The sequence below is a fragment of the Manacus candei genome, unplaced genomic scaffold, assembly GCF_025592945.1.
Source record: "Manacus candei isolate 608988 ecotype Guabito, Panama unplaced genomic scaffold, ASM2559294v1 h1tg000037l, whole genome shotgun sequence".
Lineage (NCBI taxonomy): Eukaryota > Metazoa > Chordata > Aves > Passeriformes > Pipridae > Manacus > Manacus candei.
In genome coordinates this window covers 13004201-13031397 of record NW_026138085.1, presented here as the reverse complement: position 1 = coordinate 13031397, position 27197 = coordinate 13004201, and the positions used below count along the sequence as shown (strand labels likewise).

The 27197-nt window shown below is 55.5% G+C and overlaps 3 protein-coding genes across 5 annotated transcripts; 2 read left to right on the top strand and 1 right to left on the bottom strand.

Moving 5' to 3' along the window:
* Positions 1-685: 685 nt before the first annotated feature.
* Positions 686-11908, top strand: SYNPO (synaptopodin). The gene is made up of 3 exons (XM_051793916.1): positions 686-1039; positions 6699-8620; positions 9900-11908. Exons 1-3 carry the CDS (start codon positions 703-705, stop codon positions 10665-10667), a joined length of 3027 nt encoding a protein of 1008 aa, XP_051649876.1. The 5' UTR covers positions 686-702; the 3' UTR covers positions 10668-11908.
* Positions 11909-12250: 342 nt separating this feature from the next.
* MYOZ3 (myozenin 3) lies at positions 12251-18622 on the top strand. Of its 3 annotated transcripts, none has more exons than XM_051794385.1 (7): positions 12251-12427; positions 13375-13457; positions 13756-13910; positions 14120-14179; positions 14280-14427; positions 14683-14854; positions 17379-18622. In XM_051794385.1, the coding sequence occupies exons 2-7, from the start codon at positions 13427-13429 to the stop codon at positions 17539-17541; spliced, it is 729 nt and encodes a 242-aa protein (XP_051650345.1). In that variant the 5' UTR covers positions 12251-12427; positions 13375-13426; the 3' UTR covers positions 17542-18622. The 3 variants fall into 3 exon arrangements, with proteins under 3 accessions (XP_051650345.1, XP_051650343.1, XP_051650344.1); XM_051794383.1 differs by having other exon boundaries at positions 13371-13457; XM_051794384.1 differs by having other exon boundaries at positions 12251-12436; positions 13371-13457.
* Positions 18623-19020: 398 nt separating this feature from the next.
* Positions 19021-27060, bottom strand: RBM22 (RNA binding motif protein 22). The gene is made up of 11 exons (XM_051794381.1): positions 26960-27060; positions 26297-26350; positions 25325-25354; positions 24155-24287; positions 23812-23912; positions 23480-23652; positions 22738-22938; positions 22068-22232; positions 21560-21648; positions 20927-21058; positions 19021-20239 (listed from the first exon to the last, which is right to left on the bottom strand). The coding sequence occupies exons 1-11, from the start codon at positions 27011-27013 to the stop codon at positions 20109-20111; spliced, it is 1263 nt and encodes a 420-aa protein (XP_051650341.1). The 5' UTR covers positions 27014-27060; the 3' UTR covers positions 19021-20108.
* Between the last annotated feature and the right edge of the window lie 137 nt (positions 27061-27197).

The following is a 27197-nucleotide window of genomic DNA, read 5'->3' as shown; positions in this document are numbered from 1 at the left end:
CGCAGGAGCCCCGGGTAGAGGCAGAGGCTGGGAGATGCAGGAGGCAGGACTGGTTTCTCTGTCTGGTGTGCAAATAAACAGAAGGTTTCGCTCCCTGGGGGCTGCCGAGCCAGCGCCAGGCTCCCTCAAAAACCAGAAAAGCACAAAAAAGCACAGAGGGGCAGGAAGAAAGGAAATTAGAAAGGCAAAAAATCAGGCCAAGAGCTCATCCTGCAGCGTGGACAGGCTCAGGAAGGGGGTGAGACTGGTCTCACCCACAGCGCTGCCTGGCAGTGAGGTACTGGAGGCGAGAGGTGATGCTGGCTCCCCAGGGATCATCTTGCCCAGGACTGTGGTCCCCTTGTCACTCGGAGCAGACCATCCCTGGCAGAGGGCTTTCTGTGCTCTTCCCAGGAGGTCCTCAGGGCAGTGACACGGGTGCTGGATTTTTGCCCGTCTCCAAGTGCCTCAAACCTTTAGGCACTGGGGAAAACTACAGAAAGGGAAATCCCCACGTCCCCGACAGCGTCTGAAACGTAAGGTGCTGCAGGTCCCCAGCAGTGCTGGGAGGAGGGAAAAGAGGGTAAGAGGATGGTCGGGGCTGGGTAAGAGGAATGTGCAGGACTGGGAGAGATGGATGCCTCAGGATGAGACAAGGGGATGCCCCGGGCTGAGAAGGGGATGCACAGAGCTGGGTAAGGGGATGCCCCGGATGGGAAGGGGATGTCGCGATTGCTCTCACCCCGCAGCCGGCTCAGGCTACTCAGGGCAGACCCAACCGGGACGAGAAGCGGCGGAGCAGGGACACCGGGGGCGGCGGGACGGCTGCCGGTGTCGCCGGGGAGGGGAACCCGTCCCGTCCGGTCGGTCGGTCGGTCTGTCGGGGCGGGCAGGGGCAGGGGCAGTGACGGCGGGACCCGCCAACCCCCGGCCCCGGCCCCCGCCCGCCGCCCCCCCGGGCCCGCTCCGAGGGCGGAGCTGCCGCAACTTTCCTGCCCGCCGCCTCCTCCCCGGTGCAGTCGGGCTGCGCGGGGCGGCGGCACCGGCACCGGCACCGCGGGTACGGTCGGGCTGGGGGGGCTGGGGGGCAGCGACGGGGGGCACCGGGGGGGGGGGCGGGGGGGCCGGAGGGTGCAAGTGCAGAAGTGACGGCGGGGCGGGGGAGGTTGGGTGGGCGCGCAGAGGGGAGGGCAACGCGGGTGCCGGGATCCGGGGGTGTCCGGGGGTGCCGGGAGATGGCAGTGCGCAGGGGGTGCAGAGGGCTCCGGGGGTGCACAGGGGTTCAGAGAGTACATGCTCAGAACCCCCGTGGGTGCTGTGGTGGGCGAGGGGTGAGTGATGGGGGCTGAGCAGGGTTTCTCTCTAGGAACGAGAGGGGCAGGTGTCGGTTCCCTCTGCCCGCACCCGGGTGTCCGATGTGGGGCGTGGGAGGCACAGCAAGGAAACACGGGGGCATGTGGGGGGATGTGGGGGTCCCCCTGGGGCAGGGTCGCACCTCCCGGCTCTGCAGGACGTCTTCCCAGGCGATGTCCCTTGCCCCCTACGATGGGGACATGATCTCCCCTGGCCATGCCACCCATACTGGGGACACGAGGTCTGTCCCTCGGCTTGGCAGCCAGCAGGATGGATCCCTTACGGATTGTGCAAGGGACAGGCGAAGGCCCCGTTTCGTTCCACTCCCCTCCCGGCTCTGTCCACCCGACAGGAACACACCGAGCCTTTTGACCTTCTCTCGCCAGGCCAGCGCTGCTGGCTCGGGGCACCAGCCTGGTGGGGCTGTCACTGGGTCCTGGCAGCCTGGGATGGGTCACAGCGAGTTCAAGCACCAGTGGGCACAGTGGGGCTGGGACCCCAGGCAGGATGGGGTCCCCGGGGTACCTGGCTGTAGGACAGGCTCTGCTGCACTCTGGATGGACGGGTGTCAGGGCAGCCAGGAGGAGGTCTGCCTGGCTCCAGCCCCCTTTTCCGAAGCTAAAAGCTTAGTTTTTGGCCAGCTGGGAGAAGGTGCATCCTCCACTTTTGCAGTGCAACAGCCTCTTCTTGCCCAGTGTGGATGCATGCAGGGCTGAGGCTGCTCACTTGCACCCCCCCGGGAAGTGGGGGTGGGCAGGGGCAGTCTGCCCCCATTCAAACTTAATCCCACCACCCTCTTCTCCTCCTCCTGGGTGGGAGATGGGTGCCCCAGGATTCGCTGCTTGGAGACTGTGGGGCCATTTCAGTAGGATTTGGGTGCTGGCTGGGAGCTGGGGGGAGCATTGGGAGGCAAACAGCTCCAAATCCAGCAAAGCCCTTGTGAACAGAGCACAGGGAAAACTTGCAAGCGCATTGAATTTTCTCGCTGTGCCAGATTTTGTCTCTGGCAAAGGCGCCTGTCAGGAGAGGCCCAGCTCAGAGCGTCCTGCCAGGCGGGCAAGGTTGGTCCCACCATGGCACCCACTGCCTGAGCCAGAGCTTTTTGGGTCTGAAGGGCGAGTGTGGGTAAAACCTTCATGGAGGTGTTATATATGGGGTACAGGAGGGTTGGAAGCTGGGAGTTAGGCAGAAAATTGTCATCTTTTTATCCATATGTTTGAATCATATACGCTTCTAGCTAGCTCAGCTGCCTGTCTGTGCTACCCACCATGTTTTCCTAGCAGCAGATTATTTGGGATAACTCTGGGAGCTGGAGGGAAGTGCGTGCTCGGACTTAAATGTGTGTGAGTTGGTGCACATTGCAAAAAATCCTGCACAGCTGTAGCTGGGGCAAAGGGCCAGTTGGCTGCTCTGCCAAAAAACCTGCTTACATTTCCTCGGTGTCCAAAGCCCTCAATGTTTGGGTGAAAACACTGGATCTCCCCTCCCCAGAATGCCCGGCTGTGAATGTTTGCTGGGGTCCATGGCAGGTGACACAGCACCATGTCCCTCTGGAGGTGGGGTTTGTCTTGGTTTCGCTCCTGGTTTTGCCAGTGAGATTTTGTTGGCAAGATGCACCATTTGGGTTGACCCACAGCAGCCAAGGAACTTTTGAAAAGGGGGAAAAGCACCTGGTGGTTATGGATGGTGAGTGGTGTGCTGTGCAAAGGAGGATTCGGGGTTTCTGATCTGTGTTCTGCTGGTGGGTGGTCTGGTGGGACACCCTGAGCATGGCCAAGATGGGCTGAGCATCCAAACTCAGAGCAGGCTAGGGACAGAGTGAAGACTTTGGAGTCACCTGCCAGCTCTGACTCCAAGATTTCACATGGCCTGTTGTATCCTGCTGGTCCCACTGGGACTTGGGTACCTCCTGGCTTCTCCATACAAGGACTTCTCACCATGCACAGCTTCCAAGTCACTGTTTTCCTTCCTGTGACATCCCAGCCACGTTGAGATCATCAACTTCCACTGAATCTGTCAGTTCAGCAGGCCCTGGAGTATCTCCCCTCCCTGAAATTTGCGTCCAAATCCTCATTCCAGTCCATCTCAGGGCAGGATAGGCCACAAGCTATGTCTGATACATCTTCACCTTCATTTGGGGTCAGATGGTGACTCCTGCCTTTCCTGGGTGGACTTCAGACATTCTGCAGTAGCGCCATTCAGGGGGATCCATCCTTTGCATGGAAAGGTGAGCCAGAAGGAATTTTTTTTCCCCATCTGACCGGGAAGGGAGAGCAACAAAAATGCCTTTCATCACCTTCGTCATCCTCGCTCTGGGGGAGAGAGCACAGTACGTGCTGTGGGAAGGATGACTGACAGCTCAGTAAGAAGCTGTTAAGCCCTGCACTTGGGGGATGTTCTAGAAGTCACCCCTGGAGCAATGGAAAACCTACGGAGCAAGTGCCTGTATACACATGTAGATAGAGATCTATAGGCTCCTCTGGCTGGAATTGATGTGCGTTGAACTGGAATAGCACTTGGGGTGCTCACGTGTGCCAGGAGTCCAGCAGCTGTGCAGGGCACAGGGAGCGTGTCCTTCTCCAGCATCCCTGGACCACAGGCAACCAAACATGGACCCCATGTGGGGACAAAGAAGTGGAGAAGGCTGGTGGTGCTCATTGTGTTGGAAGATTTGGAGGGGGGAGATGTTTCCATCCTGAAGGACAGTGTCATGGCAAGTACAGTGGGAAGGAAGGAAGGAAGCACGGAAGAGCACAAGAAGAGCCTGTCACGCTTCAGATTTTGGACTGGACTCACGTTAATGGGCGGAAACCCCAGTGCTGCACGAGCCCCCGGCGCCCTTGGCCACACATAGTTTTACTTTTGCCTCCTCCCCACTCTGCTCCAGCAGCCTCACACCCCTCCTCCTCCTCCTCCCCAGCACCTGGACATTCTCAGCGAGTTCAGCTCCCTCACACCTGCCTGGGGCTGGGGAAAGGAACCAGCCAGGCTCCCAGCTGGCAGTGGATGGCGGGGAAGGAGGATGGGAAACATCATGGCTGGGAGGGGAGCGAGAGGTGCAGGAGCTGCCCCAGGTGGCAGGACCTCTCCAGCAGGGATAAAGGCTCTGGGATGAATAACCTAATCCCACAGCTCAGGCTGGAGCAGGGAAGGGAGATCTCTGCAATTTCCTCTGGACTGCCAGAGGCTTTGGTGCTCTCCATCCATGTGATAAAAATTGAATGCGAAGAGCAATTCTTAACCCCAGCATCCACCGTAGTATCCTGAGGGATTAATTTCCAGTGGACTCAGGTAGACCAGCCCAGGAATGGTGGATGCTGGCTGGGCAGGGGCAGAGAGGCTGCTGGAAGAGTGAAGGGGTGCATACGGATAGGAATGGATTCTAGATAGAGGATTTCAGGTGGGGGACTCCACCCTGCAGCACATCCTGGCCCAGAGTGATGCCCATGCCTGGGATGGGGATACCTGGGGGCAAAATCCCAGGGGACAAATCCCGGTGTTGGTCCTGGCTACATGGGAGTGTATCTAGCAGCTAGTCCAAGCAGGAAGGGGCTGGCCAAGAGCTGAGTCATCCCTCCAGCACGGAGGAGATCCCCCCGGGCCCCTCCATTGCTGTTAAAAGGCAGTAGCAGGAGCGAGAGGCTGCGAAATGGCTCCGCCGAGAGCTCGGCTTCTTAGGCAGCCCTGGCCTCCGAGGGAGCGGGGATGCTCAGCTCGGAGCACGAAACCCGCAGACATCTGGAGCCTGTGGCTTGTTTCTCAACGGCTCCTTGGCCGTATTTCTGCTCCGTTTCGGAGATAAAGGCGGCGAGGGTGACCCCGCGGCGCGGGGCCCGCGGTGCTGGCCGCCCTCCAGCCAGCCCGGCCGGAGGAAACCGCGGCCCCGCTCTGCGCCGCCGCCAAAGCAAACAGAAATGGGGCGTTAAACAATGCCGGGCGCGAACCGGGGGGGATGCTGGCCACCGGCATCGCCCCTGCGGACGGGCTCCTCATCTCCAGGAGAGTTTCCACTGGCATCTCCTCCTCCTCTGCCCTGTGTTCAGCCAAAACCCTCCTGTCAGGCAGCCTGAAGGCTTCATCCAGGGCATCCTGCTCACCTCAGAGGTGTGTAGGGACTTGATGGGTGTTGAGGGAGGTAGGAGGGTAGGAGGAAGAAGAGGTGCCCAGCTTCTAAGAGCCCTCCTGCTTACCGTGGGCTTGCTGGAAGGATTTGGCTTAGTCATCTATCCCTTCCCTCGCTAGTAGGCTGAGCCACTGCTGAAAATATCCTGGAAGGCTCCCAAGCGGCACAGAAGGCAAGAAAATCAGAAACACATGAAGGAAGAGAAGATGGGAAGGGATGGGAAGAGAAGGGGAGCAGGGCTTGGGGCAGGCTGGCCACCCACCTCCCTGCTGAGGCCAAAGCAGGGACACCCATCACAGCCATCCTGGCAGCTTTTGGAGGGGGGCTGCACCCCTGGTGGGTGCAGATGTGATGCTGATGGTCGGCACTGGAGTCTGTGCCCAGCAGTGGCCTCGTCAGGACTGAGGACACTGCCCTTCCCACGGGCACTTTGGAGTGAGCTCGTAGGAAATTGCTCACCCTGAGAAAATGTGTTCCCGGCAGCTCCACATCCTCTCAGTCTTCGGGAAGGGCTGGTGCCCTGACCTTTGGCCAGCACAGGAGAAGCCCAGCGGCACTCGGCTGCTCGCCACGGGGTTTGTGCCAGGCTTTTAGCACGTTGTTTTTAGCACTTGTGTTGAGTCCTGAGGCGGGAGGGTGGCTCCTTGCTGTGTCATGTCTGTGTCCAGCTGGTCAGGATCTGCACAGCTTCTGTCAGCTGCTGCCATCTCGTGTTGCTCCGTGCATCAATCCCCCAACGGACTGGCCCCCAGCCTTGCCATGAGGTGGTGGCAGGCTGGCATCTCCCTGCTGACATCAGGGCTCAGAATGGCGGGATTTGGGGTGAGGGTCTGGGGGAGACACACACACACACTGGCCTCTTCCCTACCCACTGCCTCCACAAGCCAGGGCCAAAGCCATGTGATCTGCAAACAGAGACCTGCCGAGTCCTCAGAGAAATCCCATACGGTCACCATGGTGGGTGCACAGAGCCCAGATGGAATATGGGGTGGGATAGGGGTCCCAAGTGTCCCTATGTGTCCCTTGGCCTTTCCCATCTGTCCCAGCATCTTGGTGGGGTGCTGGGCTGGGTCCCCACTGCCCCTGAAGTGTGCTATCACCCCCATGCACCCCAGCCTCAGAGCATCTTTCCCGCCTTCCCCCAGCTGCCAGGAAAGGAGTTGGAATGCCACTCCTGGGCAGGGAGGGCTGAGACCCCACATCCCCACTGAGCCCCCCTAACCCCTGTCTCCCTTCTGTTCAGGTCTCTCCCGCAGCGCCAGCCTCTCAGAGAAGGAGCTGAAGGAGGCAAAGGCGCGGAGCCAGAGGATCGCGGCGCAGCTCACCACGGCGCCCGGCCCCAGCTCCAAGGGCGTCCTGCTCTTCCACCGCCGCAGGCAGCGCGTCGATGGGCTCACGGGGGCTGGGAATGGCGGGGGGCTGCTGCTGAGCCCTGCGCCCCAGCCCCGGCAAGTGGCCATGGAGGAGGGCGAGGGGCAGGGGATAAAGGCGGAGCCTGACCAGCCCGGCAACCCGGGAGAGAGGATGCGGACAAACGCACCCCCGTGCCAGGAGCCGCCTGCTGAAGCCCAGCAGGTCCCACTCAGCGTCTACCTGAAGGAGAACATGGCACCAGCCACCACCAATGGCGTGCAGGAGCAGGCGGCCAGTGGGATGGAGAGAGGGATGGAGGGTCTCGGGGATGCAGGAGCCCCTGCGGGGCTAAGCATGGCACCTGTTGCCCTGCCACAGCACGCTGGGGAGGGGAAAAACATTGACGTGCCCAGTGAGGTGCCCGGTGAGGTGCCCGGTGAGGTGCCCAGTGCGCCAGCGGGGACAGCCACAGGGATGGCATCCCCAGGTGGCCAGCAGCAGAACGGGGTGCAGGGCCGGCAGTACTACGAGGTCCATCTCACCCTGGCCAAGCCCAAGCCTGTGAAGAACCGGACAGCCAGACCCTTCGGCACCCAGGCATCCCCCACCAGCAGCCAGCCAGCGGAGGAACCCCCTGCCCCAGAGCTGCCCCCACCGCCCACCTACGCGGAGACCCTCAGCAGCCCCCCACCGCTCACCCGTGTCCGCTCCCCCCCTGCCTACTCGGCCCTGTACCCCTCTCAGGAGCAGAAGATGCTGCCAGGTCCCCTCCTGGGCTGTGGGGTGAGTGGACCAAACCCCTTGCCCAAAACAGGGATCCTGGAGGAGTCGGCTGCCCGGAGAGGAAGCAGAAAGTCCATGTTCACCTTTGTGGAGAAGCCAAAACTGGGCCCCAATCCTGACCTGCTGGACCTGGTTCAGAGTGCAGACAGCAGGAAGAAGCAGAAAGATCAGGGAGAGCCCAGTGCAGAGGATGAGCCCTTCGTCCTTGGGGCTGAAGCTGCCAACTTTGTCCCCAACAGTGCATCCAGGAGTGGGCACCACCTCCCGCCAGCTGAGGATGCTCCAGCATGGTCCTCCTGCCTCAAGTCTCCCACCATCCAGCCCAAGCAGAAGCCGCAGCCCAGCCACATCCTCAGTGAAGCAAGAGGGAAGGGGGCTGAGCTCTTTGCCCGCCGGCAGTCCAGGATGGAGAAGTTTATCATCGAGGCTCCCTCCCAGCCTGAGCTGCTGCGGTGCCCATCGCCCACCATGTCTCTGCCTCCCTCCTGGAAATATGACAACAATGCTTACCTGTCACCCATGGTCTCCAGACGCCCCTCCAAGAGTCCCTCCAGGCCCTCCAAAACCCCCCCTGCATCTCTGTATGGCAACAACCTGATGGAGAATGAGGTCTCCCAGAAGGAGCTGGAGATCTCCAAGCACCAACCCTACCAGCTCCAGTCCTCTCTCTTCATCCTCTCCCCATCTAAGGGGCCGTCAAGGTCCATGCCCCAAGAGATGCCTCCACCCAGACCCTCTCTTCCAGACGCCTACCCCTACCCCCAGCAAGCCTCCTGCCCGACCTCTCCATTGCCTCCTTCCCCTGTTTGGCATCCCCCTGTCGTGCCCAGTGCTGGCCAGACCACCTCCAGCCCCTTCCCTGGCACTGCCGGGGCTCTGCCCCTGGCTCACGAGAGCCGTGCCAGTCCCGGAGCCCCGGCTGAGGTGCTCCTGGCCTCCCCATGCCGCCTGCTGCCGCCCCGGGGGAAGGCAGGCTTCCAGGCACCCCGGCCCTCCTACTCCACCAGGAATGCCGGCATCGAGCCCCAGGTGTGGAAGCCTTCTTTTTATTACAAGTAGTGGTGGCAGAGAGAAAAACACAGGGGTCGTAGGCTGAGTCTTCCCTAACTGCTCATGGGAGCACCAAAAGCCAAACCAACCGCAAAAAAAAGGGGGTAAAAAGAAAAGGAAATAGAAAAAAGAAGTGGCTGGGAGGCTGCAGTGCTGGGATAGTGGGTGGAAGGCACTGCTGAGCCCCCAGTGAAATGGGAGCTGAGCAGCCCCAGGGAGGCAGCAGGAGTTGGGGCATAGAGCCCACAGGATCCCAAACAGCCATCAGGAGCCTGCCTGTGCTGCCAGGGGGCTGACGGTGCTTTCTCTCTTCTCTCGTCTGGAAACTGTACAGAGCATCGCACCTCTGGCTCCCTCCTTTCCTCACCTCCCGCCTTTCCAGCGCTCAGAGCTCTGCCTGCTCATCTGCATCCCCTCTGTCCTGCGGCTCCTCTCGGCCTCCTACCAAAGCAAACCTGGAGGGGACACCCCACCTTTCCACCTCACTGTGCCTGCTCCTGGCTCTTCTGCTGCTCCTTCAGGATCTGTCCTCATTTGCTTCCTCACTGTGGAGGAAGAGCTGCATCCCTCGGGAACAGTAAAGTCCTGTGGTGCCAGGACAAGGGACACTGTGGAGTGCCTGTCCCTCCCTGGGCTCAGTGCTGGAGCTGGGGTGGGTGGTGCTGTGTGGCATGGCTGGAAGCAAGGATGTGCTGGGATGAGGAGGGTGGTGAGGGCAGGGCTGCTGGGTGATGCTCAGCCTGGGGCTCTTGGTCCAGCCGTGCCTCTGCCCATCCCTCACTCCCACCACTCTCCCCATGGTGCCAAGTTGCCTTTTGACTGTGCTTTTATTTCTCCTGCATTTTTCTTTTTTCCCTCTCTTTCTGAATACACTCTCTGCGCTGTCACACCTGACTCTTCTCTTTTCTGCCGTCTGGGGAGCAGTGCTGGGCAATGGACACCTGGGATCTCAGAGCATCCCCCAGAGGGAGGCTTTAGGAAGCTGCAGGTAGTGAGAGGGCCTGGGACGTATTTTGGGCAAGGAGGATTAATGGCAGGCTCAGCCTGCCCCGACCTCCTTGACAGGCAAGGGGGTGAAGAGTCAAATGCGTTTTGGGGAGCCCTTGCAGGGGTGCAATGCACGAGGAGGCATCCCCAGCTCCTGTGGGGCTGAGCCAGCGTGACTCTTACCCTGGCACCCCTCCTGCCGCTGTCCCCCTGCTCTGTCCCTGCGTTCCCCCGAGTGGGGGTCACTAACCCGCTCTCTGTCCCTCTCCAGGACAGGCGGTCGTCCCTCCCTGCATCGCCCACTTGGACGCCCCGGCTGGCACGGCGCCCGGGCAGCCTGGACGGCTGGGCCAGCCCGGCCTCGGTGCCCGAACTGGATGAGGGACCTCCCATGTCACCTCCATGGAGCGAGAGGTCCCTGTCCCCGCTGCGGCAGGACGCGGACCCCCGGGCCAGCCGGCAGATGCAAGCGCGGCTCGCCAGGAACATCATCAACGCTGCCCGCAGGAAGAGCTCCTCTCCCAAAGCCGTGGGGCTGGAGGGCTCCCGGCCCTTCACCCCCATCTCCGCCGGCCCCCCCAGCCTGCCCCAGTCCCCCCGGCTGGGGCCCAGAGCGCCGGCACTGCAGGCTGCCAGCAGCGTGCTGGGGAGCCTGGGCAGCCCCTCGCCCACCCACAAAAGCCCCTTGCGATCGCCCCGGGCAGGCAGCCCCCAGTTCTGTGCCTCCCCCGGCATGCCCCGAGCCGCCTGGGCAGAGGGTCGCCGGCTCCTGCTACCACCCAGCACGTCCTCCTGCCCCGTCTCCAGGCTGTCCCCCATCCCCAAGAGCCCCCTGCCATCCCCCGTGGTGGGCGGGCGATGCCCAGCCAAGCGCTGCACCTCCCGGTCCCCGACAGACTCGGACGTCTCCCTCGACTCCGAAGACTCGGGGACCAAGAGCCCGGGAATCCACAGCTTCAACCTCTGTCCCCGGGGCTGGACCGGCAGCCTGCGGCTGAAGACGGGGGGTCTGCCCTCGGGGGCCCCTTGCACCTCCTAGATGAGCCAGCCCCAGCCAAACCACCCCCTTCCTGGACCTGTCAGCCTGGGTGATGCCACCCGCTGACCCCCCACACCGGGAACACCCCAACCCTCGGGGCTGAGGTCCCCAAAAACCAGTGTCCCTGCGGAGCTGCCGCAGCCCCTCGGTGTGCCAGCAGGGTCAGGTGCCTCCTGCTCGCCCGCCATCCCGTGGCCCTGCTCTATTTTTACCACCCTAACCTTTCTGGGCAGGACTGCGTGATCAGCGCGCAGGAGCAGGCAGTGGGGAGAGCCAGCCCCCTCCCTCAGCAGACCCTGCCCACCAGCCAGCCCCCTCCCACATAGCCAGGATGGGATGGGCTCGGTGGTCCCGTGTGAGCTCCCTGTCCCCAGCTCCCAGGTGTTACCCTGGGGTGTCACTGCAGCTCTGCTTTGCTGGGGTGGCACAGCCACCATATCCAGCAGGGATGGGCAGTGTGCCATGACCAGGTTCCTTCTCCCAGCCTCCAGAACTATCCAGTTTCAACTGCAAACAGATTCTGGGGAGGAAAAGTTAATTTTCTATTCCATCTCCCCAGTTCTTCATTGCTTTTTTTTTTTTTTTTTTTACTTTACACTCCTTCTCAAAGAAATTCTCCCAAATCCTTCCTTCCCTGGTGACCAAAATGAGCCAAAGTTATTTATTGCCACATCAAGGGGACTGTTTATAGGTACCCTCCTGTCCTCCCCAAACAAAGAAGGACAGCCCCATCCTGTACCTGTCACTGTCCCCATCCCCAGGTTCACCCCATCCTCATCCTCACCCTGGCAGGATGGAGGCACACACAGGAACCAATGGGCTCTGTGGCAGCCAGGGCAGGTGAGAAGAGATGGGGGGGCTGTGGGGGGCTGAAGGAAGTGGTACATGTTGCAGAGGGTTTGAAAGAGGTGTCAGCACAGGAGAGTGTCCCCATGGGGATGAGTCGGTGTCCCCACACCTTGATAAGACCGGGACTGGAAAAGAGTTTGAATCTGGGCTGCCAGAGCTTGGACACGTTCCCATTCAGGGACCCCCAGTCACTCCTTCCCGTTCCCCAGGACACACTGTTGGAGCCAGCCCATCCCTATTCCCTGGAGTACCTCCACCCTGCAGTCTGTTCTTCCTGGAGCACAGCCCCCCACTCCCAGGACATATCTCCCACCCTCACTCCACCATTCACCATAACCTGCCTTCACCACGCCGCTGTATACCCAGCTCAGAAATAAACTGCCTTTATCCCACCCAGCCTAGCTCTGATCTGTCCCCAAGGTGGCCTGGGAACACATGGCACATGGCCACCTCCTGCTGCTGCTACGTGCCCACCACCCCTGTCCCCAGGGGTCAGCCCTGCTCCGTGCCAAGGTGACAGCATCCCCATCCCCGTGGGTCAGCCCTGCTCCATGCTGGGGTGACAGGTCCTGGTCCCCAGGGGTCACAGCCCCACTTCAGGGTGATGGCATCCTCATCCCCGTGGGTCAGACCTGTCCCGTGCTGGGGTGACGGCATCCCGGTCCCCAAGGGTCACAGCCCTGCTCCGCCCCCTTTCTCAGCCAGAAATAACTTCTGTCCCGTGGCTGGACCTTGGCATCTGGGCTGGAGCCCGGGACGGGTTGGGGTGAGCGGCAGGAGCCCAGGGGTTGCTGTGAAGGGCCACCCAGGGCCACCAAGCACTGGTGGCTGCAGGTTGGCTTTGGTCTCATCACCCTCCACAGCAGGAGAAGCATCTTCACTCCCCAGCATCTGGGGCATCCCCTGGCCAGGTAGGGAAGGTGAGGTCCCCACATGGGAGGCAGTGGGTGGGTGGGTGCACAGGGCTTGGGGACGTCCCAGCCTTGGTGGTGGGGACATCACGACTGTGGGGTCAGGGTGCAGTCTCCCTGGAGTGGGGTGGAGGGAAGGATGGGATGCAGGTCTGGGGCTCACTGTGCGGATGGTAAAGCTGAGCTTAGGGTTGGCAGGGAGCTGCATGCCAGGCACCCAGAGCCCCATGGGGACCCTCTGCTCTCCAGGGCCCTTAGGGGAAACTGCCCAGCATCAGCCTGAGGTGAGGGACACCAGATGCACTCAATGGGGTCAAACAGCTCCCATTTACTGAGCCGAGTGCCCTGTGCTGCTGCAGGTGGGCAGCCTGGGGGGTTGACACCAGGGCTGGTTTCCAGCTGCCTCTCCACAAAGGATCAACCCAGCCCGGTAGTCCCGTGCCCCTCTTCGCTACTGGCTGGGCTCACCAGCTCCCTGCAGGGTCAGGGTTACAGCTCCTGCACCCTTGGGGCCAACAGCTGAAAATAGCTCTGCTAAGGCAGAGGTGTTGGGGGGGGCAGCCAGGGCCCCCCTGGCCCCGTGGGCTGCGGCAGCAGGTGCTGCTCCGGGGGCACTCAGGGCACAGGGACACTGGCTCACTGTGGGCAAGGATAGAGCTGAGGATACTTTCTGCCCTAAAGAAAGGCAGAAAGGAAACATGACAGGCAGGGGCTGAGGGGCAACATGCTTTGAACATTCCCTATGTCTGTTGAAGGGAATGGAGAGCGGAGCAGGGAGATACTTAAGGATGATGCTCAGGGATGATGCTGTTGAGGGGACATGCTCAGGGATGATGCTGGACAGGGGTGATGCTCAGCTGAAATCTGGCATCTCTCTGTGGCACGCCTGGGGCTGACATGTCCCCATGCTTGGTGTCACTCTGGGGGTGCCTCTCTCTTCCAGCCAGGTAGAATCCATCCCCCTGCCACAGAGCTGCCCCAGGAGCACGGCAGCAAGTGATGACCATCATGAAACCGGGCCCTGCAGATGGTAAGAGGGTGCAGGGGTGCCATCAGCCCCAGGGCAGTGCTGCCCTCCCTGCCTAGGGGCCAGACCCAGCTCTGGTTGAGGCCACTGACCCATGCATGGGGCAAGTGAGGCTGTTTGAGCCTTTGGAGCTGAGCTAATTCCCTGATAGTTCCTCACACTGAGGAAACACCAGTCTCTAACACAGCTAAGCCACGCAACAGGGACCCCGATGAGGGGACACACTGTCTGTGCTGGGCTTGGGGCTCCCCAGCACTGCAGCATCCTCAGCTGTGGCTGTGCTCTCTCCTGGCCTCCTCAGAGCCCCGTCTGGACTTGGGCAAGAAGATGAGCACAACACAGGACCTGATGATCGAGGAACTCTCCCTGCGGAATAACCGCGGCTCCCAGCTCTTCCAGCAGCGCCAGAGGCGGATGCAGCGCTTCATTTTTGAGCATCCCAGTGGCTACAGGGAGGTGGGTCTGAGACAGCCCTTCCCCAGCTCTTGCAGCCTTTCCAGGGAAGCAATCCCTGGCAGGGCTGGGGGTCTCTGCACAGGGCAGCCACAGTCGGCTGCTACGCTGAGATGAAGCGAGAGGAGAGATGGCTTGGTGGGCTGGGCATGGAGATGGGCAAGCAAGGAGCTCAGTATCCACTCACTAACCCTTCTCCTTGCCTCCTGCAGCTCCCAGGGCCAGGGGGCTCACACCGCACTGAGAAAGGAGATCCAGCGAATGAAGGGACGGTGAGTAGATGGAGGGAGCTTTGAGGTGCTTTCAGCCACCTCCAAAGTCCCAGTGGGGGCAGGGGAAGTGCCCTGTGCCTGTTGACTCTCCCCCCCGCAGGCAGAGGAGAATGCCGAGGGCCAGCAGAATTATCACTCCGAGCTCCACGTGGCAGCATCGCCCCAGGGTGGCCCCCCAGAAGTGCCCAAGAAGACAGAGAAAGTCTTGCATATGAGCAAAGTCCTGAACCCCAGTGCTCTGGCCCCAGGTAAATAAATCCTGCCTGCACCCTAAACCTGACACCGCTGTGATCTCAGCAGTGTGGGGCTGGAGGTAGCGAGCTGCTGCCTGCCGAGGGTTCTGTCCCAAACCCTTCCCCAGAGTTTGTACATATACAAATATATAAATATATATTTATGTTATAGATATGCAGTCCTGGCCCCAGCAGCAGGTCCTCTATGGCCATGCAAATGCCAGGCTGTTCCCAGCCCCAGCAGCCCATGCTGTCTCTCCCCCTGCACAGGGTACTCGAGCCCCCTCAAAGAAATCCCCCCGGAGAAGTTCAACGTCACCGCCATCCCCAAGGGCTACCGGTGCCCATGGCAGGAGCTCTTTGGTGACAGGGATGATGCTGTGTATGGCAAGAACCAGCCACCCATGAGACCCCCTGCGTGGGACTTCAGGAGCTTCAACAGGTAACAGGCAGGCACCACCAACCTGGCCAGCCCTTCAAGCCCTTCAGCCTTGAGAAGCATCCAACATCCTGTGAGGGAAACACAGTGGTCCGTGCTCTCTCTATACACCACAGGGGCACAGCAAGGGCTCAGGATGCTCTTTTCCTGCTCAGGAGCTCCTCTGTGGCTCCCTGCAAAGGTCCCTGCCTCCAGCAGCTCCCCAGATCTCCTCTCAGCTCCACCACTGGGTTTGCACAGCCTTAAGCAGTCTGATCTCACTGGCTAACCCTCAGGGATGAAATTTGTGAGGACTAATTCTCATGTACATGGTCCTGGAGAAGGAATCACTTCTGCTCCCAGCTGGGCTCAGCTCTGGGCTGGGTGGAGGAATGACATAGACAGTGCCAAGTCTCCTAATTTCCTTAAGGTATCCAAGCAGCTGCTGGAAGTGGTGGGGGTATAAGGTTAATCATCCCACAAAGTGCTAAAAGAAGTCACCAGATTCCTTCCAAACACCTGCTTGGGATTGAAGCCTCCAGGCCAGGGGATTTCTAGTGGCTCAGTCTGGCAAGCTCTGTGCCCTGTGGCTGCTTCTGATGGAGCACAGCTGGTGCCTCGTCACACCTCCAAAATACATTGGGGTCAAGGCTGGAGCAGAGACTGCCAAGGAAGGTTTCCTTTCTGGAAAGGTGCTCGGTGGGGATCCAGGAGATGGAGATCTGGTGGTAGCAAAGCACCAGCAGCCCATGGTAGAATAATGAGAACTGAACTTTTAAACTGAACATCATCCCAGGGAATCTGCAAACCAGGGAATCTGGGTCCTCCTTGCTGAAAGCCTCTGTCATGAGGATGGAATTACTTGGGCCTTGGTGGCCTGGCCAAAGTTGCCTTACAGCGTTCAAGTTCCCAGTGGAGCTCCCCAGTAGGACACAGCACTGCTCCCTGTCAGACCATGGGCACAGTGCTGGGCCTGTGCTGGGGGCAGCTCTGCTGTGCCCACACCAGGGCTGGATTTGTGTCATGGGACACACGACTGCTGTGCTTTGAGCACCTGGTAGAAGGGGCTGTGGGGAGCCACAACCCCTCCACATGGGAATGGCATCCCAAAAGCCAGAGATCAGCCTGGCCACCACCATCCCTTTGCTGATCTCCTCCCCCTCAGCCCTGGGGCTTTGCCATGTGGCTCTCCTTGAGGAGTTACAGCCGAGGAGGTGCTGCAGGGGGAGAACGAAAAGCTGCTGCAGACACTTGGCTCTTTTATTTCAACATTTAGCCATGTTCCTGCCTTGGGATTTATTTATGGACAGGGACTGAAGCAAGGGCATGTTTCTGAATAGTGCTTTACCCTGCACCATTTCTCCTCTCTCACACGCTGCCTTTCTATTTAAAGTCTTCAACTGTAATTTAATACAGATGGATGCTAATTTAACTCCAAGCCTCTCGCCACCTCCTCTAATTCTTCACTGAGGCAGGAAGATTCAGAGAGCCAATCTGCTTTTAACTGGGCTTTTCATGATCTTCCAAGCTGTTGGCTTTTAAATCACTTCTCAGTTCAAATACCAAACCACAGAAAAACAAGCCTTTTGGAAGAGATTGGCTATCAAAAAGCCAGTGGTCTTGCCTAAGGCTGGTTGAATCCCAGCTCACATGGGTCACAAGGCAACGGCAAGTCCACCATTTCAACAGCAACTGTGTTAAAGACTGATTTATTCCCAATTTTAAACATTCAGGCTGTGATGAAAAGACCTGGGGCCACCTTGCTGCCTTGAGAGTGAAAACCAACCTTTGACAAAGACTATCTTTTCCCAGAAGAGAGAAAGTTCCTAGAACAAATCTCTCTACTTTACCTTTCCCCCTCTTATTTCTCCTCTGTTGCAAAACACTGCCACGTTACTCGTGTTCTAGCAGTGCTTCCCAAAGCAAACATTCCCAGCTTTGCCTCACTGATAGCTCAGCCTCCATGTGCTGCTCCAAAACCAACATTCTTGGCTTTTTGGGGGCTGGCACAATCTTCCCCAGTCCCTTTCCACATTTCTCCAGAAAGGGATGACAGCTCTTGCCCCCGCACTGCTCCTCCTGTTAGTCATAGTTCATGAGAAGCCGTCCCAAAAGGCAGGATGGAGCCAGGGCCAAGAGAGACACATTTGCCTGCACATGTGCTGCAGGGATCTGGAGCAGCCATCGGCCTCAGCCCTCTGCAGAACACATTGAGACGCTTTCTAATGACCAGGGGGTTTGTCACTGCTCTCTGAACCTAAGCCCTTCCACGTACAGAACACTTCCATTCACACTCAGGCACCGAGCCTTGCTCCCTAGTCTCACCAAAGCTTGAGTTGAGGTGGGCTCTGCACCAGAGAAGCACCTTGCTGGGCTGGCAGGGGCTCTAACAGTGTTCTGGGGAGGAGGAGGAGGAGGAGGAGAGTTGTCATTTGCCACAGACATTGCTAGGCTGTGCTGGGCTCAGAGTCAGTAAATCCAGACCTACTTTTTCTATCACCTTCACAGCATGCCCTTGTGACTAAGTCTGCTTCTCCTTGTGCCACAGGACCCCAGCCCCGTTTGACAGGGCGGTGGTTGGGGAGCTGTTCTCTCTGCCCACCGCAGAGCTGGACAACCTGAGCGTGCTGGAGGTGATTTCCCACAGGCCCAACTTCAACCGCGTGGCGCAAGGCTGGGTGCGGATCCTGCCGGAGAGCGAAGAGCTGTAGCTGTTCCTTCCCCACCACCACGGATGGTTTCCTCGCTAGACTCGGACACACTTCACAGGGTGGGGGAGAGGGGGCAGGTATCCCTCATGGAAGCTCAGCCAGTGGTCTCGGGGTTGTCATCTTCAGATGGGGTTTGACCGAGCTCGAGTCTGGGACCATTCTGAATTCCCCTTGCAGCAGCCCTGGTCACAAGGGCAGTGAGCGCCAAGCCAGCCAGCCAAGTTCTTGCTGTTAATCAAGCAGATCCCCACAAGCTCCCATACAAAACACCTCATACAGCCTGTCCTCTGCCCTGCCTTGTGGAAAACAGCACCACCAGCTGCAACACACCAAACTCCCTCCCTGCGTCTTCACCGACACAAGAGACCTGCTTTGACAGCTGGTGCTTTTGCAGAGAAATTCCATCTTCAGGACAACTCTGCATCTGTCATTCCAGTCAGGATGGTGAGAGGAGGTGATAATGGAAGAGCAGCAGCAAAACAAGTTACTGGAGGCATTGGCATGTTAAAAGCAGCTACTTTGGGCTTGGCTGGACAACAAAACAAATTGAGGAACTGGGAATCTGCCTGTTTACCAACACAGCACAACCAGGATAGATGGGAGAGGAACAGTGGGAGTTGGAAAATTGTGCTGTATTTTCCACTGGCTAGCACTTGGCAGCTGGTATTTTCCCCTTTCTACTGCTATTTGCATGCCTTGCTTGAACATCTAAGCCCTGAGTGACTTACGCCAGATTTGCTTCATGTAGTTGGTTAACAAGGATCAGGTCCTGCCTGGACCCACACCAGTCTGAGGATCCTGCCAGGGTGTTCCACAGGGAAGGAAAAGCAGCGTGATCATGACTCTAGAGAGCACAGGCTTCTCTGGGAATGTGAAAATCAGCAGTGAGGATCCAATTACACCGTTTTCAGCAGTGACACACAGTGGGACCTGCGGCTAACAACAGCCTATTGATCTGGGGATCTGTGATGCTCAACTGCTGCCCTGTTCCAGTTCCACCTCTCTCCTCTTTGTCCATCATCTGCAGAAGCCATGTAACCCCAGGGAACTGGAAATAATAAATAAATAGTGATGATGTAAAGCCTCTTGCATTTGAGACGTGTCTGCACAGCACTCACAGGCCCTGGCTGTGGAGTCTTGGGGCCAGAGCAGTGGCAAAAGCCACAGCCCTTTCCTATCCACCAGCAGCCTCTGCTGCCCAACACTGCCCTGAAATGGCTCTTCCCTGACAAAAGCTGAACTAATCACCCATGCCCAAAGCCCAGCTTTCTCCAGAGAAAGCCAGTCCATGGTGCACATCCCCTCCAACAGCCTGGCAGTCCATCATGGGACTCTGTCACCATAAAGGACAGCACATGAAACCAAAAGCAGACATGCTGTCCTTGCCCACACTGCATCTTGGCTGTGGGAGCAGCCACATAAAAATCAGACAAAGTCCCCAGACATTGCACTCCAGGAAGCAGGGTCTAAGCACAGTGGTGAAAAATTCAAATATTTTAATGTACTTTTTTTGAAACAAGCAAATGAAGCCTCAGAACAAGCCCCATCACGTTTTGCTTTACAGAAAGATTTCCACAGATCCACTGCACAAAAGCAGCTGACACACAGATAAATCTAAAATCCTCCAGCCACATGTACACAGACCTTACTCAGCAGCAGGCTTCATGCAGGATGCAGTCACTCCTGGCCAAGCACTACAGTGGGAGCACAGAAGGAAAAGCAGGATGAAGTGGGACCCTTCTCACAGCTTAAGACACTGCACCAAGGGCCTCGAAAGCCCCAAATCTCCCCCAGAGCAGCTGTGGCTGCACAGTGCCCTCCCCTGCAGCTGTCAGCAACACAGCCCAGCCTGTGGGGCCACTGAGGGGGCTGTCATCTGGCTAAATTGGGCAACTGCTGACCTGTCACTCCACGTCATGCCTGCACTGCCCGAGGGCTGCTCTGTTGACCCAGCACTTGTCTCGCTCAGGATGAGCAGGATTAGAAGTGATGCATCAAAAAAGGTTTTGTTTTCTTGTCTTTTTTTCAAAGCCAGAAGTCAGGAAAAAGGAGGGAGGAAAACTCTGTGTAAGGCAAAGCCATGGGTTTGCCTGTGGCAACAACATCATCTGATGAGCTTGTTTTTCAGCTCTTATTCAGTCCTGGTTTAACACCTCATTAGATTAGCACATCATTAGTTACCTGACAGAGAAGAGTCTCTGGTTACATTTAAACAGTCCACAATGTTCAGACTGAGGACATCAAACGGGCTTGAAAAGGGTTTGGTTTTGTTTTTCCAGAAGTTTATTTCAAAAGTGTGCCAATGGGATACACAGATAGCACTGTAATTCTGGTACCCCAGACCCACAGACAACCCCCCTGTCTGACCCCCACCCCCCCCAACACTTAAAGAAAGACCTGGGACATACCAACAATCCGATTAGCTAGCGGAGACACGGAGCTCAGCTTGCCCTGTGGCTGCAAGCAGGGGAATAAGGCGTCTCTAGCTCACCCACAGCTCAACATATGGTGCTACCATGGTAACTAGAAAATAACATTTACTTCAAGGATGAGGGTGGCAGGACGTGCTAGGGGCTGCTGTGCTTTCCCGCGTGGGCACCCATCCTCTGGGGGTCCTGGGATGGGTAGTGGATGGGGCCTGGGGCTCTCATGAAGGGAGGTGGGGGCCCCATGGCGTGGAACATGTGTGGTCCAAAACCTGCAGGAATAAAATTGGCAGCTTCAGGCAAAGCAGCAGAAAACCCAATGCGTATGTTCCGCTGCTTCAAAGCGCCGACAGAACAGCTGGCTCACAGCTGTGCCTCACAAATGTGCTCATCTCCCACCTCCCCAAAAACTCCTTCCCTCTTTTCAGTACAACTGGGGGCAATCCCTACCCAACACACATCCTTACTCACAGATAAAAGCTGGTGGGGCGACTGGGCAGATGTCTGTAACGCCCATCTAAATGTTTTCTATTCAACCGTGCAGCAGAGAAAATATACCCACAAGAGTCCAACGTTCCATTAAAAAAAAAAAAGGAACTCTGGATAGATATATACAGAGAGCCAAAAACAGGCTGGCAGTCAACTAGCTGCAAAATTACCTTTTGAAGTTAGGGTTAATGTGGTATTTACACAGCCAGCAAAAGCACTGAGTAGGTCTCAGTACCAGCGATGGGGATCTCCATGCCTGGGAATTTGCAAGTGAATACCTACCACAACAGGCAGCTCAGTTTAATTAAACTGTGCTGACAGCTCAGTTTAGATCATCAGTTGACCCTGTGTGATCAGGGATGAGGAAAATCAGCTCAGGGCATGCATCAGTTGTAGCATGGCCAGGTAAGGAGGAACAGACCATCTAACACCGAGTTCCACACCCCCACTAGAGGGGGAAACACAAGTACCTGGAGGTGGTGGTGGAGCGATGCCAGGGGGAGGTGGCAGGGCAATGTTCACCACAGCTGAGGGGCCACTTGGAGGTAGGTTGAAGTAATTTGCAGAAGCCTCCTCTTCTGCAGCTGGAGGAGGGGGGAGAGCTGCAGAAAAAGCACATAGTGGTTATGGAGATGCAAGACAAGCAGAGGTGTCTCCTTCAGAGAGGGGGCACAATCCGTGCTTTCGTAAGGGCAAACTGCTGCTACCATCACACCTTTGAACAGTGAGAGCAGGACTGCCCTGAAACTCCAGTCACTGGTTTTCTTCACCCAAAACCAGCTTTGCTTTTTCCATCATACAACGCTCAGTGAATTAGGAAAACATTAAGAGCATGGGCTGCCAGTGTCTCAGACCTAAGTACCTTGAACAGAGCTTTAAGTTTTCATTCATCACACAAAGAACTCTCTTTTCATCCAGGATTTGCTTCTAAACAAAGCTCATCTCCCATCCCAGCTGGATGTGCTGCAAAGCTACTACAACTGCTCTGCTCACCACTGCCTCTACCATCCCGAACTGTCACTGCTCCCAGAAATTTAACACTAGCCTCACTCATGGAAGCAGGTCAGCATTAAGTGTTTCAGAGATGAAAACAACTCCCTTACCACCAGGAAGTCCCGGAACTGGCTCCAGCTTTATCCCGGATTCTGTAGTACCTTCCTTGTCCTTTTCTTTTCCTCTTGCTGCCTGGGATCTGGGAAACAGACAAAAGTTTGAGAACAGGGATGAGAAAAAGCGGGATAAGGAAATATTTGTAACACGGTAGTTTCACCTTATCTAATCCAGACCCATTGTTTCAGGCCAAAGATGAAAGACTCACAACATCAGAGACAGGTGGTACAAAGTGTGCAAACAGTGCTTACAGGAGATGGACTAGGAGCAAAACTACAGAAACCCATCCATAACCCTCAGCCAGGAAATCTCTTACACTATTTGTGTCATCTCCAACCCACATCCCGCTGCAGAAACAAAGCCAAGCTGTAAGAGGACCCCAACTATTTACCAATCAAATATCTACTCCACCATAATATCCAATCCTGCTTATCAAGACTACAGAAACTGGGAGCAGAACCTTGTGGCAGTATCCTCCTGGTTTCCTCCCCCCACACTCACCTTCCCCACTTGACATTGAGCCTGCGACCGTTGACAATGAGCTTGTTGAAGGATTTCTCAGCAGCCACCTCTGCAGCCTGGCGGGTGGCAAACTGGATGAACGCACACTGCTGCCTCTGCACCACCGTTATCGTCCGGATCTCCCCGAACTGGTAGAAGTGATTTCTGCGGGGGGAAGGGAAAAATCATGATGATACCCCTCTCCTCCTAGTCACAGGGTACAGAGCAGAGCAGGTAGAATAGGTATGCTTTCTCTTCTCCATCCCCAGTTCAAACTGATCATTAGAAATTAATAATCGATCGATTAATCATTATTGCCTCTCTGTGCAATTATGGAGCAATAAAAGCTCTGAAGCTTCTCTTAGCAGCTAGCTAGAGGCTACAGGACTTCCTCGTAAAAAGGGTTGCACAGTATGCCCAACAGCTCAGAAGGATGATTCATGTTTGAAGAAATAAATTTTAAATCAAAGCATTTGAAATGTGCCTGTTTATCTGTTCTCCAACAAGCTGGCACTCCCCTGCACCTGCCCACCAACCAGTTCCCCATCAAGGAAAACTGAAAACCAGGTTTATTTTTGTTCCTTGCAAGAGAGATTTCCTCACTGGAAGATAAGCAGATACCAAAGTGTCAAACAAAAAGGCAAGGGCAATATATAATTCACCAACACACCTGAGATCCGATTCAGAAATGGTATCTCCAAGCCCTCCAACATACAGTGTAGTAATAGTCTTGTCTTCAGGGGGGTCTAGACGAGGCATGGTTGATGCTCGTTTCAGCAGTTTATCAGCCACGGGATCATTAATTCCATAGTAACGATCTTTGATGTTCTGGTCAGCCAGAGGATCGTCTGGATCTGTAGGTTTCTCATGTCTAAGGTTCAGCAAGCAAAGCATTTTATAGCACCAGTGACAGCTGCATGGATTAAAATGGCTGTAGCTGCCACCTTCCCTTCTCAAGCCCTCGGGTCACTTATATCCTTAACCCTGTCCACATAAACACCCCAAAATGGAACAAAAAGCCCTGAGAACTTGAACTGCAGCCAGGACTGCCTCAAGTTCTGAATGAATGGCACTTCTGACAGCTCAACATTCGAGCCCCACAAAACACAAGAGCTGGATTTCAAATGGCCTCTTGTTCAAACACAAAGATCTCTGGTTGAGGGGACTGACGCCACGAAGGGGAAAAATGAACTACACAAGAGGAGAGCTGCAGTCACTGCTTTGGCAAACCCTGCAGTCAATGGCTCACTAACAAATGTGCCACCACAGAGCTTCATTTGCTGGCGCTGGATGCAAGTTTCACCCTGAGCCCAATCACAGTGTTGAGTCTCCTGCCCACTGCAAGATCTCGGGTTCTTTGAGCCCCAAGGTAGCTGTGGTGAACAGATTAACTGTTTAAGATGTATCTGTACCTGTAGGGACACTCCTCCCCTCTCTTGCACTCTCCCTTCACCCAGAAGGAGCAGATGTGAGGACGGTTGCGTTTGTAGTACGGAGTGGTTCGGGCCAGCTTCAGCAGCATGTCGCTGGTAGAAGTAGCTTTTCCTAGTGCACCAACAGGTCTAGTGCCATCAGAATTGGCTATCTAAACAGCAGGTAAAACACAAACAATTATGTATATACCAGCACTGAACACTAATGCACAGAACCAGAGCAAGCAAAAGGTTTTAAGAGAAGCTGGGTCATTGCTCCCCTTTCCTCCCCATCCACAGTCACACCAAGAGCATGACTGTAACTATCTTACCTCTCGCTCCATGTTCTGGGTATAGTACTCTTTGTTGACGTCAGATTTGGGCATTTCATCCTTAAGGGAGAGTCCTGCATCTCGGACTTGGATAGGCAAACCTGGAATGAAACAATAAAACCCCAACAAATCCATATGAAGCACAAGCTGAAAGAGCAGAAACAGTTATTTCTGCAACCTGCACTGGCCAGAGGTAACTCATCTGCTGCAGATGTGATCGCCAAGACTTGTTCCTCTCCAAGACTGCCCAGTGCCAAATACACACACAAATTTAAAGACATTTCACCAATTTTACATTTCAGAGGCCAGCTCCTTCTCTTGGTTTACATTTTTGGGTACACACCATATTCCAGGTCAAGCAGGCAGGTCTGGCAGACGTTCTTCAGCTTGCTGCATGTCTGGCACACTTCGGTCTTCTTGAAGCGCATCCGCACCCCGGGGCACCAGCGGAACACGGTGAAAGGCCTGGCACAAATCTGGGACACAGAAAGGTGACCCTTGTTTCTCTCTCCACAGTGACTGTTCTGCTTCTTGCACAGAAACTGAAAACTCCAAACTCGTCTAATCTCTTTAAACCGTAAGTACAACTTCTCCATCTTAGTGCTAAGACACAGAGCTCGGTTTTCTGTTTGGTTCTCAGTTTTCTATTTGGTGCTTTATTTAGACAGGAGAAAGTTTTAGGGAAGTTTTTTTTCCTTGTTTTTTTTTTTTTTAATTTATTACAATAGCCTGAGCACAGATCTACTCAAAGGACACAGAAATTCTCCTTCATTCCAGGAGATGTCAGTGTAGAGCTACCAGAGATGAATTACATGAGGTACCAGCACAGCAGCAACGCGGGAAGAGGTTATGAGACCTTTGGTCCAGAAAAAGACTACTGCTCTCTCTTATCTCATGGAATGACACATCTGCTTCTGCTGCATGTACAGCCCGAGTATGTGGATACAATCTCAATCTGTACAGATTTCAACACATGCCTTCTCTCTGCTTCAGAAGAGAACTAACAAAAGGGAAAAAAATTCCTTTGATTTCCCTCAGTCCAGTCAACACCATTTCTTGCTCTCTCAGAAATAAATGTGGCTTATTTCTTAAATAATTAACACAAATCACCACGTAGCCATGAGTAACATACGCAGAGCTAACCCTAAACTCCAGGTATTTATGCATTTCTGAGTAAAAACAAAAGACCTGCACAAGAAAACATGAAATCATTTAAAATGCTGAAATACCTTCAAATACAGTACAACAGTATTCACAAACCCTCATTCTGATAAACATGAAGATTTAGACAGACTTAGGATTTGCTCAAAAATTTTGCTATTTTAAGACCAACTGACTTTGTTTAACAAAGCACAGTAGACTGACCTAAAAATTTATGTAGTTACATAAATATTTTAAGTTGTTAACCCAGATAAGTGCTTTTCTGAAGCTGACAGGTTTTTAATCATTAAAACATATTATTCCTAGATCTGCACCAATTTAGACATTCTTTTTTCAAAAGACACAAACATACCTTGCATTCTTTTCCATATTTTTCTTTGGTCTGAAATGTAATAAAAAGTAATAAAAGAAAACATGAAATATCATCAGTTCAACAGAAAACATATCATTGATGTTATAACACAGTGGTTTTTTTCATAATTATGCTGCATTTACACTCATCCACCCCCATGTTTTGGGCTTACACCTTGGAAGGTCAACAAGACAAAGAAGTTAATTCTAAAATACTCTCAATCCACTTCTGGTTTAGAAACATTCATTAAAAACAGAGTATTGTAAGTCCCACCCCTGCACTGATGAAAGATAGGAATGAAAAGGAGTAATAAGAGCTATTTTTCAGGAAAGATGATGTTACATGAAATATGTCCGTGAAAACAACCTGGTTTTGATATATCACCTATACCAGCATTAAGGTTGTGTTTCATAAAAATATCCCAGTCTCTCTCAGCAAACTTGGTGGCACAGAAATGTGAAGGAGATCGTGTCAGTGTAGGTCACACACAAGTGGGCTGAGCAGAGAAAAGCAACATAACATGGACTGACTCACCCTGCACAGAGGAAACCAAGGAAAACAAACAGGGATTTAAATTACCTTCACAAGTCAGCTTTAATTTAATTTTAGTAGTGCATGTTCGTCATATTTTAGGAATTGTGTTACTTAGTGTTTCAGTAGCTCACAGCTCTCCACGTCACAGTTCACATGAAGCATTAAAGCTTCATGTTCTACTCTTTCCTGCACTCCAGACACTGGACTACGTCATCTTCCTCTCCTTTTTGATTGATTTGCTCTTATATCACACCCCTAACCATGACACCACATACCAACAACGGCTGGAACCAAGTCCTGTTGTGCAGAACCAGATGCTCAGGTGTGTGTGTCCAACTCAGCACCCCCTCCTGCACCCAGCCCTACTTCAGTCCCCAGACCCCACAGTTTTAGAGTCCAACACAGAGGGAAGGACTGCAGGGTCCAAAAGGAACATACCATCCGAATGTAGGGGTTTTCTCCAAGACATGTCTGGCACAGGATAGGGAAGTCCTGCGGGGAGCAAGAAGAAAATCGGGAATTTATAACAAACTCTGCCATCACAACAGCATTCAAGTCGCACTCTGAAAAATGCTACTGAGTTAAACTCATCACACTGACTGAAAAACGCAAAAAGATTCAGAGACATCAGGAAAACTGCAAGCCACCACCCAGGCTCAAATTATTCAAGAATCGCGATCTGCTGGCTGCTGTAGCTTGATGTAGAACTTAGAGCACACAAACAAAAAAAGCATATTCTTAAGATCTGACCCTGTGAGCGCCCGGACCCGAGGAGGTGGCGCCGCCCCGTTATCCCTCAGCATAGCCTGAGAGGAGAAGCCTCGGCTCCAGAGAGCACACGAGGGGCCCGGCTCAGCCCCCGTGGTGGCACAGAGCACCGAGAGCTCCCCCTCCCACCGACCGTAGGGAGCAGCACCGTCCCTTTGCCGTACGGAGGGCCCGGGAGCCGCGGCACCGCAGGTCGGGGGTCGCGGGTGCCCAGGGCCGGTCCCGGCGCCTCCTCCCCGCGCTCCCCTCGCCTGGTGGCCTCCTGGCAGCGCAAGCCCCCCCCCGGTCCCGCTCCTCCCGCCTTCCCCGCGTGCCCCGGCTCCCCCCGCTCACCGCGTCCTCCCAGTTCTGCCGGTTGTAGGTGTTGGAGCCCAGCGATGTGGACATGGCGCCCGCCCCGCTGCCGGCCGGGCCCCGCCGGAACTGACGCCACTTCCGCCGCCGCTGCCGCCACCGCGCTCCGGGCGAGACCACCGGCACGGGGGGGGACCGGCGGGACCATCGGGAAAACACGGGGGGGTGGGGGGGGAAAGCTTCGCTTTTTTGTTTTGTTTAAATAATTAAATTATAA